Source organism: Papaver somniferum, chromosome 2 (assembly GCF_003573695.1).
Source record: "Papaver somniferum cultivar HN1 chromosome 2, ASM357369v1, whole genome shotgun sequence".
NCBI classification, from domain to species: domain Eukaryota; kingdom Viridiplantae; phylum Streptophyta; class Magnoliopsida; order Ranunculales; family Papaveraceae; genus Papaver; species Papaver somniferum.
Genome location: NC_039359.1, coordinates 49,840,824 through 49,856,291, shown reverse-complemented (window position 1 = coordinate 49,856,291; position 15,468 = coordinate 49,840,824). Strand labels below are relative to the sequence as shown.

General features: G+C 35.5%; 1 protein-coding gene across 1 annotated transcript; it reads left to right on the top strand.

Annotated features, from left to right (window-relative positions):
- Window positions 1-8,442: 8,442 nt before the first annotated feature.
- LOC113353225 (protein Brevis radix-like 2) lies at window positions 8,443-12,139 on the top strand. The gene is made up of 7 exons (XM_026596902.1): window positions 8,443-8,778; window positions 8,928-8,977; window positions 9,088-9,249; window positions 9,432-9,805; window positions 10,985-11,120; window positions 11,406-11,794; window positions 11,910-12,139. The coding sequence occupies exons 3-7, from the start codon at window positions 9,112-9,114 to the stop codon at window positions 11,986-11,988; spliced, it is 1,116 nt and encodes a 371-aa protein (XP_026452687.1). The 5' UTR covers window positions 8,443-8,778; window positions 8,928-8,977; window positions 9,088-9,111; the 3' UTR covers window positions 11,989-12,139.
- Window positions 12,140-15,468: the final 3,329 nt, after the last annotated feature.

Sequence of the window (15,468 nt, the reverse complement as noted above, 5' to 3'; positions counted from 1 at the left end):
GATCCCCCTGCCTCAAACCTCTTGTGGGTTTAAAGAAAGCACACAGAGATCCGTTGAGGAGGATAGCTAGATTTATTGTGGATATACATTGAAGAATAATATCACACCAATTGTTTGAGAATCCCATTTTTCTCATGATTTTAATGAGGAAAGGCCATTTGACTCTATCGAATTCCTTAGACATGTCAATTTTTAAACCCATTAAGTTGGTTTTTTTTCTCATATTATGGATCATTTCGTGAGCCACAGCAATGTTGTCGGAAATCTGTCTTTCAGGGATGAAGGTAGATTGAAAAGGGGAAATCATTTTATTTAGAAGAGGTTTTATTCTGTTGGCTATGAGTTTCGAAATAAGTTTATAGGAGGTATTACAAAGGGAGATGGGTCTGAATTCAGCTGGGGTTAGATGTTTCTCAGTTTTAGGGATAAGCGAGATGAAAGAGGAATTAATCTCTTTCAGGATGTGTTTAGTTTTGAAGAAAGTATGAACCATGTTCACAAGGTCTTCATTGATAGTATTCCAATTTTTTTGGTAGAAATTAGGTGGGAAGCCATCTGGTCCCGGATTTTTATTAGGTTCCATTGCGGATAAAGTGTTTTTGATCTCATCGTAAGTTGGGATTTGTTGTAGCATATTGTTGTCTTGAACAGTTATGCAGGTAGGTATGAGGTTCAGCATATTTTCGTAAATTTCAGGGTTCACAGTAGTTGTTATTTGTTTAAAGTGTTCATTAAGGCAGTCTGTGATTTCAATTTTAGTATTAATCCGCTCGCCTTTCTTGTTTTGTAGGGTGTATATTCTATTTCTCCTATATCTTTGTTTGGCTGAATCATGGAAATAGTGTGTGTTTCTATCTCCTAGAGCTAAGGATTGTTCTCTACTTTTTATTTTCCAAAACTCTTCTTTTGTTTTATACCAGTAGTTTAGATCAACAGTGAGTTTAGCCATTTCTCTGGCTTTTATGGTAGAAGGTAAGTTTTTATTAGCTATGTCTAGTTTTTTCTTAGTTTTTGATATATTAGTGTTTATATTTCCATAAGACTCTTAATTCCATTTGTTAAGGGTATGTTTAACATTGACTAATTTTTTGGTAAAACAGAATGCAGAAGATCCTATAACATTATTTCCAAGCTTCTTCAATGAGGGGTTTATATTTGGGGTGATCTATCCATGGACCAAAATATTTAAAGGGTTTGGGACCATCATTCCAAATATTCTGATTATTGAGGCAAATAGGAATGTGATCAGAGATAAGAGGACACAAGTGTGTTATTGTGCTAAATGGAAGGTTTTAAACCAAGCATTGTTCCCTAAAGCTCTATCTAGTCTTTCTTCTGTAAATTCTAATCCTTGTATTTTATTGTTCCAGGTGAAGGGATAACCTTTGAATACTAAGTCTTGGAGACCTATGTTATCTAACATATCGGCTTCGTTTTGGTTTAGAGGACATCTACTTTGTTTTTCATAATCGTACGAAACTACGTTACAGTCATCTGTAATGACCCATGGTTTAGTTATGGTAGAAGCCATTTCTCTAATCATTTTCCAAGAGTCAATTTTTAAGTCTCTGTAGGGGTTTCCATAAAAACCAGTAAGAATCCAACTGTTATTAATGGTATGGTCAAATATTCTAGCATTGATTTGGTTGTGGTTGTAATATAGAATGGTAAGGTTTATGTTAGATTTCCAAGCAAGAATTAAACCCCATGCGATTCCACGGGGAGGTACTATCCAGTAATTGTGAATTTTAAGTTTTGAGGATTATTTCAACACTTTGGGTTTGCTGTTTAGTTTCTGAGATAAAGATGATATCTGGATTTTCTTTGTTAAGAATATCATTTAAGCTAGAATAAGTTGCAGGGTTATACTGGTTACCTAATCCTTGGCAGTTCCACTCTATGGTCTTAATACATTGCCAGAAATAAGATATTTTGGGATATGAAAATTTTCCTAGGTTGTTGTTTTTGTAGGTTTATTTGTGGTTCATGTAGTTGTGGGTATTCCTTTGGTCTCTAGAGTTTTTAATTTGGTTTTCTAAGAGTTTAGCATACATAACAATGTGTATAGAATTCAATTGAAACATTCCAGAGCTTATAATGAAAAAATTCAGAGATACAAGAATATCAAATGAGAAGGATTTTTGTTTTTTTCTACCTATGTTTTTCAAAGGATCATTCCTAATCGATATTCTATCCTGGAAAACATGTAGTGTTATGGTAATTGTATAGCTAGTATCTACTACATACATACTATTTTTCATGCTTAGTTCTAGATGAATACAAAAAAAAAAACAATTTTAAACATTGGGAGATTTAGGGTTACCTCGTTCGAGTTGAACATGATAGAGTCTTATTGATTTAGAATTAATTCTTCAGGTTCTATAAGGAGTTGGGGGGATTCCTTGGATTGACTGTTCAAGTCTCCATTAGAATTGGGATTTACCTGAGAGAAGCTCTTTTGGTTCTGGCTGAGAGGGTTTGCGTTGAGAACAGCAGCAGTCGACTTGATTTCCATAAAAGTTTTGTTTCTTTTGAGATTATCTTCTCCTATCAATTGGGTTCTCTTCTTGGAGCTTGTTAGATTTTCGAAATTGGTTTCTTCTATACTAGCAGGTTTCTCTGTAACATTTGTGATATTTTGGGAGAAAGTTTTCCTGGACCAATGTCCTGGTTTTGAACCCTTTTTTCTATTGTTATTGATTTTGAGATTTGGAGCAGGATCGTTGAGATTGAAAGGGAGATCTTGATCATTGTTAAACTCAAAAACTTTGAAATTGGTTTCTGTATTTTTTAGGGATTTAGTATTTGTGGGTTTTTTGTTTTGGACTCGGGTTTGGGTTTTGTTTTGGTGGGATCTGGTTTTTGTTGGAGTTGAGAGTTGTTTCGGATTTTGGATTGTCGGGTTTTGGAAATCCGAGCAAGCTTTCAAAAAAAGGGTCTGAGGAGTTAGATTTTTATTGTTTTCTCCTGCTGAGAAAGTGATGATATTTTGGATGGGGGATTTTGTGGGATTAGGGAGATTTTCACTATGTGTAGGTGTGGTTTTTTCTTTGTTTTGAGTGGTAATGTTTCCTTCTTCAATTTCTTTGATTATTTCATTGCATTTCTTTGTTGAATGATCAACCCATCTACAAGTGTTGCAAAGGGGGAGATTGAAGAGTTTGTATGAGAATTCCACCCATGAAGGATTTTAGGGAGTTGGGTAAACCTCCGCACATAAGGAAGTGCTTCATTAACCCAAATGTTAACTAGGCATTCAATATTTTTCTCTTCGTGTGCTCTCCATAGGGCTTTTTATGAGTGATGTAAGATCCAGCTGGACTTACGATGGTTGTTAGGTTTGTGGGTGTGATGAAATTTGTAGGACAGTTTTTTATGTGCATCCATATTTTTATTTTGTAGAATTCTTCCTCTTTGATTAGGTGTGGACCTTCAACAGGGCATTCCACTAGTACAACTAGAGTTCACATAAGCTACCAAGCTCCACCTCCCTTCACTATATTAAAACCATCTTTAGCTTTTACATGAAATTGATAGTAGTTTCTTTTGTGGTTGTACAACTTGACTATAACTTCAGATTTGAGATTCCAGTTTGATCTTATATATTGGGTAATTCTCCCAATGTCGAAAGATAACTTGTTACAGAGTCTACCAATGACAGTTTGGTTCCATCTTTGTTTTGGAAGAGGATCAATGTTTTCTGGTTTTAGGTACACTTTTGGGTTAAGGTTTGGAGGTATAATCAATTTGTGTTTCATTTTTCTAGTAAGGTCTTCAATACTGATTTCATTACTTGGGGTGGAAGCTCGGTTGTTTGCCATGATTTTTCTTGTTGGTTATTGGGAAAGATTGTGAACTTTAAATTGTAGGATAGTGTAGTTGAGGTTTTGGGTGAAATTTAAGTTTTGAGGCTTGTAGATGGTATAAGGTTTTTTGGATAACTGATATCTTTTGTCGATGAGAATTCTAGTTTGATAGTCAAACTTTATTTTGAAAAGTTTGGTCATAGGTTTAAGTCTATTATTATAGAATGGGCTGAGTTGTGCTTGTCTATAGTTTTGATGATAAAAGGAGGTCAGATGTACAGAAAACGTTGTGGGAGTTTTTGTTTTTTTTTTGTTTGTTTCAATTCAGTTATGTTGGGATAAGCAAGAGAGATTGTATTATTCAGTGGTTTTTTGACTGGTTTAAGGGTTTTTTCCTTTGGGTATGTGTTAGAAACTTTTGAGGTAGAAGTAGTTGAGATAAGCGCTCTGTTGAGAAAATGACTTTTGAGTTTTAATTTAATGCTCTATTTCCAAATGCAGAAAGATTTGAGTAAATTTTGTTCCCCTTCTTCGGTACATATCAAGTGTGGGTGAAAGTTTTTTTGGGTTAGAGATCCATGGGTTTTTCAAGATAGAGATTGATTGAGTAAGACATTGCCTGGATTCAAAACTTATTTCCATTTTCTTTTCCTCTGGATAGGAAAACAATTGAACTCTGGTATTCTCATTTGGATAGCAAAGATCAGAGTCCAATATCTCCTCAAAAGAAGAAATACAAGGTCGGAGTGGAACCCTCAGATGAACAACCTACTGATAAGTATGTAATAATGATTAGTAGTTCAACTTCGTCTTCAGAAGAGGATACTACTGCACATTCGATTGAGCCCGGTATAGAGTATCAAGAAGCCGACAGTAGGGAGATGCCAGAGATTGAAGAAGAATCACTCGAGAATGATGAGCCTGATCAGCTCAACTTGTATGAAGTACCCGTTCAGGCTAACGAAGATTTTGAAGCTGTTCAACAAGACTTGGTTAATCCACCAGGGCTAGATGAAATTGAGGACTTTTTTATGAATAAATATTCAAATGGGGTATGGAAGCCAGTCAGATGATGAAAATGATCCTGCGCATTATGACGCAGATGGAAACTATTATTATAATGAAGGATATTATGAGTATAGTTCAGGGGAAGGAAAGCATACAATCACAAGGAGGGAAGAAGGTTTAGAGAGAGGTGTTCATCAAATTCGGGATATAACCCGTGAAGAAAAATATGGATTGGGCTGGGAGACTGATGAACCCGGGGATGACTATATGAATATGGTTATTGGAGAGGTTGGAGAAATGCCTTTTACTCAGCATACATCATTTGTATTTGAGAATCTATGGGAGGAAGGTGCTGGGGATCAGAATGAAGGAGCTGAGATTCACGATGAGGAGGAGGTTGCCAAGTGGATTGTCGAGCAGATTTCAGATGATGATGGGAGTTCTATAACTTCTTCACCAACCGAGTAAGGAACACACGACAGAGGAGAGACGAGAAGAAAAAATAGGAAGGGAGAAATCAAGGAGAAGAGAGAAAGCAGGGAAGAAGAAGAAGAAATTAAAATAGGGTCTAGGGATATCAGTAAGTGTCTTTGAGTGTCTTTGAAAGTCTTTGAGTGTCTTTAAAAGTAGATTGAGAAGAGTCTTTGGGCGTCAGAGAGCCGAATGGTTAAGGATGAATGTATTATGAAATCTGAGTAGATGAGTTTATTAGCTCATTTACTCAAGTTCAGGGGATTGAATAGAGACTTTGAGAGACTATGAGAGGGTTAAAAGGTTTAATTAGAGTCTATAATCTGATTAAATGAGTTCATAAACTCATCTATGAATGATATTGATTGTTATCTGGTTGAAAAGAGGTTTACAGATTGGCTCGAAGATTATTTGTTCATAAATTTCGGAGGATTACATAATTTTTCGGTTTGATTCCGGCTTAAAATAGCCGTTAAAATCGGAAAAGAGAGTCTAACGGTAATATTTGGATCTTTTCAGGTTGTTTTTGTTTAGTTTACGTTGACTTTACAAAGATTTAGAGAGAGGAGAGAGTGCAGAGCAAACAAATCGTGGGGAAAAAAAATACATAAATGGCAACATTTGAGCTATCAAGTAAATCATCAAAGATGCACGTGCTGAAACACAAAATTGCATATTTAAGTAAAAAATGGAAAATCTGAGTTCGTTCGGGGGAAGAAACTGTGGACTCGCCCAATATTAGCATCATCAATCAAATGGTCGGGTGAAGTTAGTTTAATACGAGCATTCCGTCCCTTCTGCCCGTCTTTTTCACATAGAATGGTCAACAGCACTTCCATCTCTCTTGTGTCCGTCTTTTTGACGATTTGTCCTTAATTTAAGCAAAAAACACACACAATAGTCAGACGAACTTATTGTCATGAAGAAGCTTCACTGGTTGTCAAATCATCATCATAACTACTAGGTGACGTTTACAGAGAGGAAAGTTAAGAAGAGTGTCCGCTTCATTTGTCCCCTTTTCCTTTGTTCACTTTTCCATTTTAATTTAATCACATAAAGTGGAACTGGGATCTATTGTTTTCACTTCGTTTAGAAGTTGAATCTGTCATGGTAGTTTTCAACCAAGTACTAATATTTAGCCCGGAATAACACTAAAACATGAATTCTTTTGTTCTCACTTCCTTTATTCTCCCATTTTTCTTCCATTCAACATAAAAAAAGCAATTCTCGTAACCATATTTTGCAATTAATCGTATAGTATTCATTTTGATTTTTTTTTATTATCAAACTTTAAGTATTTCATTCCACAGGAAACGTTTACCTGATGGTTTTAAAGAGAAGCAATACATCGTAACATGAAACAAATACATAGAAAAATACAAAACGTAAATAAATTGCGAGGAAAAAGAGTGATCTACTACGATAGCACCTAAATCTTGTACTTTGAGATCAGAGAAGAAATGATACTCGAAAATATAATTCAACCATTTTGATAGATTCTCTTCTTGGAAAAGAGATGCTCCTATGACAGAGGAATGCTTCGCCCAAAAATTCTTCATGTGCAGCGACTAACCCGAATTCCTAGATTTATTTTTCTGATAAAGAAAATTTTGATCTCATCCGTAACGAATCGCCGATGTACTTTTATCAAAAAAACCAATCACGAACAAATCGTTAGAAAGAAACACTAGAAAAGCGTAGATAAAATTGTCCAAATAGCAAAGATAAAAATCGCTCTAACAACAAACAACAAAAACAATTCCTAAAGCCGATCTAGTCCTTCTGAGCAAAGGAAGAAGAAGTTGATGTGTTTTTATCTGTTTTTTCATAAGGTAAGAGAAAAAATCATTTTGATCTTTATACTTGTCCATATGATTAGTATTTTATAAGCAAATCTTAACTCTTAACTATTCATTCGTATCAATCTAAAAAACTTGCAACCTTCGAGGCAACGACAACAGTAACACTTCGTCCCATCATGAGAAGATTTCCAAGTACGTCCATGCCACATAGCTCACAAGTTGTGTTACATTTAAGAAAGCAAAAAGAAAAATGTACAAAACTGAGTCATAATATGGTACATGCTTTTTTGCACATCATTTTCAATATAAGCCCATGTGGAGGTGTAAATTGGATTGTGCCAGCACGAGCACAATACGTTAAAATTTGGGCACAACCTAGCCCAACACATGATTTCGGTCAGTACGGCACATCACATTAGTTTCATGGAATGTCTGGGCTAGACTAATTGACACAGTATCCCAGCACAACACGTGACACGGATAAATACGTGGCACGGCGCAGCACAACACGTTCAGAAAACACGTCATGATATGTATAAAATACGACACAATGCATCATATTTTATGTATATTTCACAAAAAAATGTTTATTCTCTAACGAATTGTTGACATTTTATTATCGTAATGTTGACTTATTTTCATAACAACACGTATAATACCAATTAGAAAATATTTATATCGAAAACATAAAATAAATGTGCCCAGCACAGCACACCACGGCCCAACACGTTTTGACACAGCACGATACGCCTTATAACACGACATGACACGTCTTAATCTCCGACACAGCACGACACGCAACACACTAAGCACGTGATTTTGTGGCTGGGCTATGCTGGGCCGACACGTTTTACATCTCTAAGCCAATGCATCCTTTTAATTAGACACCTTAATCATGTTTTAAGGAAAAGAATGGCCGAACTAAATGCAAAAAGAAATAATTAGAAAAATGAAAAGGCCAAAGAAAATAGTGGAAGAAAATATACCATGTCCCTTTCAGGGAACACAAGTGCCTGTCAAACTGCGCCGATTCAATCATTTTCGAACCACATTGAACAGCACACCAAATATAGCTTTCGAGTGACACAATCTCGATCGTACTTCCAGCACCACCACCACTCAAAATCTCACTTTCGCCACCACCAGAGCATCGTTCTCAAAACCTTTCCAAGCGGGACCCACGGACCCCAGTTCCCATTCAAAGGACAATAAAGGGAGACAAAACAGATACAGAAAGGGGCCAGCAGCCCCCAGCTCTCTCACTTCTCTCCATGGACAAATAATTAGTGCAGCTCGACTTCCAAAAACACAGTAAAACAAAGCGAGACTGTGAGAGTGTATTTCAATATTCATTTCTTACTCAAATACTGCCTGGCTCTCCCAATAAAATAACATAAAAATTAAAAAGCCTTCTTGATCGGGGGCTCAAGCCCTAGCTTAACTTGTTTCCACCATTACCTCCTCTCTGTCTCTTACTGTGTTATACAGTATACAGTAAGTCTCTTCAGTATCAAGCCTTCTTTAATTTTTTTCATGGTTTTCAATACACGGTTTTTCTTTAATCTGAAGATGAAGAAAGGGCATTCAAGAGTCTGACTGACTGACTGCATTAAGACAGCAACAACTGCAGTAGGAGTAAAGGGTTTGTTCAGAAGGCTGATTAATTTGGTGGGGTGGTGTTGGAATTCAAGGTTTGGTTAATTAATTTTTTTTTTATCTTGGAAATAATTTTATATCCATACTTAGTTGAATCTAATTAAATGAGGTTTTAAATTTCATTTCATTTCTTCCACTAGCAGATCTCTTTTTTACTTAGTTTATTTTTTCTTGGGTTTTTCAGTGAACTGTCAATTTTGAAGTTGCCCCAGTTCTTGTTTTGCTTGTATAAAGGTTTGATTCTTGAGATTTTGATTGATTTGATTTATTGTGTTTGTACTTTTGATATTTCAGGATTTAATGGATCTATTGGTCTGAAAGTTGACTGTTGTTTTTGTTGACAGATTGTTGGGAACTAATTGAAGAGGATGTTGACTTGTATAGCTTGTTCAAAGCAACAGCTTCCTGGTGGTGGTACCGGATCAACAACACTTCATGAGGAAGAGGATGATGATACAACCGAAACGCCGAGAACTAAACAAGCTGTTAAAACACTCAGTGCTCAAGTAAGTGCTGTTTAAGTGTTTCTGTTTTGTTCTTTTCAATTAGAATGATTCGCGAGTGTCGTTTGAATGTAATTTTCGTTGTTGATGGTTTATTGTTCGGGTGGGTTAGAACAATTTTGCAATTTTGAAATGAATGATTGGTGTTATGGTTTGTGATAAGAGATTGGGGTTTTCAATTTTAGATCAAGGACATTGCATTGAAGGCGTCGGAGGCATATAAAAACTGCAAACCTTGTTCTGGGTCGAATCAACATGTGAACTATGCAGATTCTGATAATGGTTCTGCTTCTGAGAGGCTTCATGGAACGTATCGTCGTCCAGGAAGTGGAAGTTCAAGTTCGACGCCTAGGCAGTGGGGTAAAGAAATGGAAGCAAGGTTGAAGGGGCTTTCGAGTGGAGAAGGAACTCCGCCTTCTAGAAGTGGGAGGACAGAGTCGATTGTGTTAATGGATGAGGAAGAGCCTAAGGAATGGGTGGCACAAGTTGAGCCTGGTGTTCTTATTACCTTTGTCTCTATGCCTGAGGGAGGGAATGATCTCAAAAGAATACGCTTCAGGTACTTCTCTCTCTGAAATATAAGTTCGCATTCATCCCCCTTGCCATTAGCTCATACAATCATTGTAGAGGCATGCACGCCATATATATCGATTTCAGCTTCCACACTTGGTAGTTCCAAAATTTCACAATAAGAATGAGGTCATTGTTCAAACAAAGTTCGAGTCTCTAGGCTATATGGTTCCGTATGAAGTTCCCATATGGATGATTGATTTTTCGTTATTGGATTTTACTTGTGCTTTACTATGAGCCTTTATAACCTCAGATGCCTATTGAATCTGGTCAGAACATGGACAGTTTATCCGATTGTGGGCAACCAGCAACCAAATGTCTAGTTTGGTTATAACTTGTGACTTTTGAACATTTTTTGTATTTCAATGACTAATATATGAATACTAGACTAGTCCTGATTGCAAGCATCGTCGAACGTATGCCTCTGTCCTGTATTTGATTTCTTAAGCATCGTCAAATGTTAGAAAATGTATGCATGTGTCCTGGATTTTGATTACTAAATAAACCTCAACATCTGTAAGTTCGGCTAAAACCTTTAATACCCTGTTTTGTTAAATTTTCTTAATAAAAAGTCTTGCCTGTTAAGAAGTTCAACAGCTCCGGGATAATTCTTCATTTCTACTCCAAGGTCCCAAATACCAGTTAGATTCGAAACAGCTTGATGGTAAAATAGAAAGATGAATTCAACCTTTGCTAGTGCTAATTGAGTGAGAAATGCTGAAGTTTACATACATATCTAGTTTTCTCTTTGATCTCTTTTGTTTCATTTATTTGTCCCCAACTGTCTTCCTGATTCGTTTGCGTAACTATAATAAACTCAAATGTTTTATTGGGAAACTCTATAGTGTCTTCAAAAGAGAAACTCAAATTCGTTTCTAGATGAGTGGTGACCTTCGGGTTGCTAGATAAAGACAGAATCACTCGTCACCTTTCAAACATAAATTCCAGTAAATTGATATTCATCGAAAAACTCACAGATCTGAAAGTTAGATTACATGGTCATCTATTTGGAACATTTGGATTGGTGTTCTGAACAATGAGCAGGGGATTTCATTAGTTTCAAGTGATCAATTAGAAATTTGTGCTTTTAATTTTGTTAAAACTTTGCGGACTCGTCTATGTTGTGTAGTTTTGAGTACCAAACTAAGATATTATTTTGTTTCGTTAGTCGAGAGATGTTTAATAAATGGCAAGCTCAAAGGTGGTGGTCTGAAAACTATGATAAAGTAATGGAGCTATACAACGTCCAGAAGTTCAACCGAGAGTCAGTACCTCATGCAACACCACCAAGGTCTGAAGATCAGGTAAGCACCTCTCAGTCTTGCTAGTTATTAACCAATTTACTCGGAGTCCACACAGCTATGTACTCACATGGTAATGGTCACCTTATGTTGGAGAACTTACCTCCTGGGCTATGACCATGTAAATCCTCACAACAGTCACACTGTTCTAAAACTTTCCCGTCAGAAGTTAGTTGAAAAATCACAGTCAAATTAGACGGTCAAGTATATGTTGATTTGTGGTTCTTGAACGAATTTGCATCTTGGTAATTTTGTTTACATGCTGAAATTCACTATTCATTCATACAGAGCTCAAAGGTTGAATCAGCTGAAGACAGCCCAGTGACACCACCATTAAGCAAAGAACGTCCTCCTCGAAATTTCCATCATTTAGCTAGCGGGAAGGGTCATTCGCCATCTGATTCACTTGATCACCAACCCATGCATTCTCGCCATTACCAAGACACGGCCCTCAGTTCAACTCCAAAAGTATCAAATATAAGCTGTTCAAAGACTGAAACATCTTCCGTTGATGGCTCTGCAAGAACGAGTTCAGAGGCTGATCGTTCAGGGGAACTTTCTATGAGCAATGCAAGTGATATGGAGAGTGAGTGGGTTCAACAAGATGAACCAGGAGTCTACATTACCATCAGAGCCTTACCAGGTGGCCTTAGGGAGCTCAGACGCGTAAGGTTCAGGTAAATGAACTTCTGTTATCCATCACTAGTATTCTTGACCAAACTTGAGTTACAGTCAATTCATTGTTTAAGTTCCATACGTCTGCTAACTTTGTTTTCTACTTGTTTCGCGTAGCCGAGAAAAGTTTGGTGAGATGCACGCGAGGCTATGGTGGGAAGAGAACCGCGCGAGAATACATGAGCAATACTTATGACAAGTTAACAAGAACTCTCTAATAGTAACTGTAATCTGTGATTCAAGGCACCACAAATTCGTTTCAATTTTTTTTATATTTTTGGGTCATTATTGTGTAGATCATCGTATTAATAATTGACAAAGACATTTAACATGGTTAATTTTATTAACTCTTACGCAGAAGTTTCTTTCTATTTTTTTCAGAACAGGTTAAGATTTTATTATAGTAAAAATAGAAGTAACATACTCAACTTGAATCCAAATTACCAGGCCTAAATAATTAGGCTTAGTTTGGTGTTGTTGTGCTTTTTATAAAAGCGTTTTTTGATGTGTGTGGATTATGTTGTACTGTGTGAAAAAAGCGGTTGAACATTTCATAAATAAATGAAAGGTAAAGCTGATTAAAAAAGCAATCAAATTATATTTGGTAAAATATCAGATTCAAACTGTTGATGTTATAAATTAGGGATTCTAATTCAGAAGGATGTTGTTAGAATTCCTTCCAATTTCTTGTAGTTTGGATATTTTTTCAAAATAAAGATTAATCTTTTACTATTATTACTATATTATATCTGAAAATCGATTAATCAATCTCCTCTTACAGAAAAAAAATTAAAGGATTATTACTATATTATTGTTAAAAAAGATTATTTTAGGTGCACACTTTTTATTATAAATATAATTTTCAAACAAAAAATCAAATTAAAATTATTTAATATTTGCTCTTGTTTTTATTGTTGATAATTAAAACAAAAGTTTATTTGAAAAGAAAAACTTATAATCTTTAAAGAATAAAATATGAGAAATAATAAAAAAAATTGATTGTATTTAAATTTAATGGTAATTTTTGTCATTTATAAAATAAAATTGGGATAAAAAAGATAAATCAAGCATTAAAATTAGGTGGAACAAAAAGCTTATGCTTTTGTAGCTTTTAAAAGCTCCTTCTCCCAAGCTTTTCGAAGTTGAGGAATTTTTGGAAGTGCTTTTTACTTTACTTTACCAAACACCAATATTAAAATTTTTACCATAAATGCATTTCGAAAGTGCTTTTAGAAAAAAAAAACGCAACCATATTGTTTGCTCGATTCCACCACCCTTTTTTTTCACCATGACCCTGTTGTTTCTTTCTTTCCAGAGATATGCCTGACTTTCCTTCCCATCTTCTTGTCGTTGTTTTAAAACTAGTTCCTTCACATTTTCCTTGTGAGAGCCATGTAATGTTTAATCTTGAGCTATGTAACTCCATGTCTCTTGAATATATATAATGCTGGAGAACAGATGATCCATATCTTCTTCTCTATTGTTGCATATAGGCTATAAATTGTTGTAGATATGTCATATCGTGTTAGCACAATGTTTTGCAACATCGACTACACGTACAAACACCTGCTATCTATGGGAATAGCTTATTACAAGACCCTTAACCGAATGTCTAGTGGAAATCGGCATATTAAAACAAAATTTCAATGTTGATTATAAGACCCTTAACTGGATGTCTAATTAAAAAAGATCCAACTAAAAAGAACATTATCAGTTGAAACAACTTTAAAACTGTTTAAATTATAATACGAAAGAATATAATGACATTTTTACTATTAGAGCGTCACTAGGTCAAACTTACAAATTTTGGTATATCAAGCTTATTGTAGTCAAATTTAGTTGATCAAAACTACATCTTGATTCAAAGTCTACTAAGGTCATCCACGGACTTGGAAATAGAGCATGGAAGTTAAGTATCATAACCCACAATTCGACCTTGAAGAACAAAGGAGACGTCTACATCAACAAAAGTATGTAAATACTGACTACTATATTCATATTATCTATCATTTTGTATACTGAGACAAATCTCATGACTTTATTATTATAACGAACATTGCAAAGAAGAATTCAAGTAATATAGAACTTGATCTACTGAGACATTATATTCCAACTTATGCTTCTCGGTTCCAGAACAACTTAACTATCGTTCTCTGTCTAATCACTTGGTGCACACCGTGTATTTCAACTAATATAGGGTTGCATATTTCTTCTTTGTGATTCAAGGAAAACTTCTATATATAAGAATGAGCTCTTTCCCTGACCCAGTTTGCCCCAATGTTGCATCTTTTATTAACTACTAATCCATCCGCTACTCAAACAACACATATCTAATTTCCTATATTCTACAAATATTATTTAATTTTTACTCTATCTGATTTACTTCATACCGCTACAAGTATGACATCGTTTGACCCAGCTGAAAAATTGTTCCACAATTAAAACTTGGCATAATGAAACCCACAAGAAGTGTCTAAGCTAAACGTATTTTACCCGGAACATTTTGGAGGAGAGTGTGGAATCAATTTTTGCAAAATTACGAAAAATGCAAAGGTAAGATCTCTGCTACAAATTCATAATAGGCACCAAGTTAACCAAAAATAAAATAGTTGATTATGTAAGCATACGAGAGAGGATTTACATCCGCAACACTTTTACAATGTTGGTTGCAGAATTTATAAGTAATTTTTGATTACTTTTATGTGAACTAAATTATTGTTGTTCCACTTAAACACTAAAAAAGTGAGCTGGTGTTGTGTTTTTATAGGAGAGGCTCGCAAAAATACACTACTATACTCCGATGAAAAAGGAAAGCTATGGACTCATGAAGTCAAAAACTCAAAGATTAACTCGGACTATATGTCATTCAATGATTGGACGAAGAGTCTAGTGAAGATTGAGACTTATGGTATCATTGATTAGATTTTTCGGATAATCACTATGTGATCTCATGAGACACAACTTGTCCATTAGGGTCGTTAGGGGTTAAAAGGCTTATTGCACAGTGGTAGGCACATTTTTGTGTCTAATTTGTCCTCAATGTCTGTATTGTTGGAACTCTATTTTTGTACTAATATTGTGTTTTTATGTTTGTTTAGGTGTTTTTGGAGAAAATACCCTTGTATGGAAAGAGTTGCTCAAAAAGTGATGATTTACACCCCAGGATAAAATATTAAAGGCACCCCAGAAATGCACCGGAAACGTCCCAGAGGAACCCCAGAAAAATTACTATTTCCACCCAAGAATTACTATTTCATCCCAAATTGCTAAAGGGACACCCGTACAGGATTAGGGGGAGGTCATCTTCTTTATTTGAAAAATCAAAATTGGCGGGAAAAGCTTCCTTTCAACTGGCAGAATTTTCGATCCAATTTTGAAGGTGTTTTAGGGTGATTAAATGGCTGAAACTTGGTGAGATTGTTCCTAGGATATATATAAACCTATTGCAAGCGTTCTGGTCGATCTAATTTGGCTAGAATCGGCTAAAAAAGTCATCATCAGAGAACAGGGCAGTCACGGGTTTGAGAGGATTTTTGAGGGATTCGGACGTGTTATGATGATGCATGGAGGATTCTAGCACACTTTTGGACCGTTTAGAAGACAATTAAGGTGATTTTTCAGCTGCAGACGCGTGATCAAACAAAACAGGGAAGAAAATATTTTTAGAATATTTTTC

Coding starts and splice junctions, on each gene's coding strand:
- LOC113353225 (XM_026596902.1), top strand. CDS start 9,112: ATGTTGACTTGTATAGCTTGTTCAAAGCAACAGCTTCCTGGTGGTGGT. Junction 11,121..11,405: donor CACCAAGGTCTGAAGATCAG/GTAAGCACCTCT, acceptor TCATTCATACAG/AGCTCAAAGGTTGAATCAGC. Junction 11,795..11,909: donor CTCAGACGCGTAAGGTTCAG/GTAAATGAACTT, acceptor TGTTTCGCGTAG/CCGAGAAAAGTTTGGTGAGA.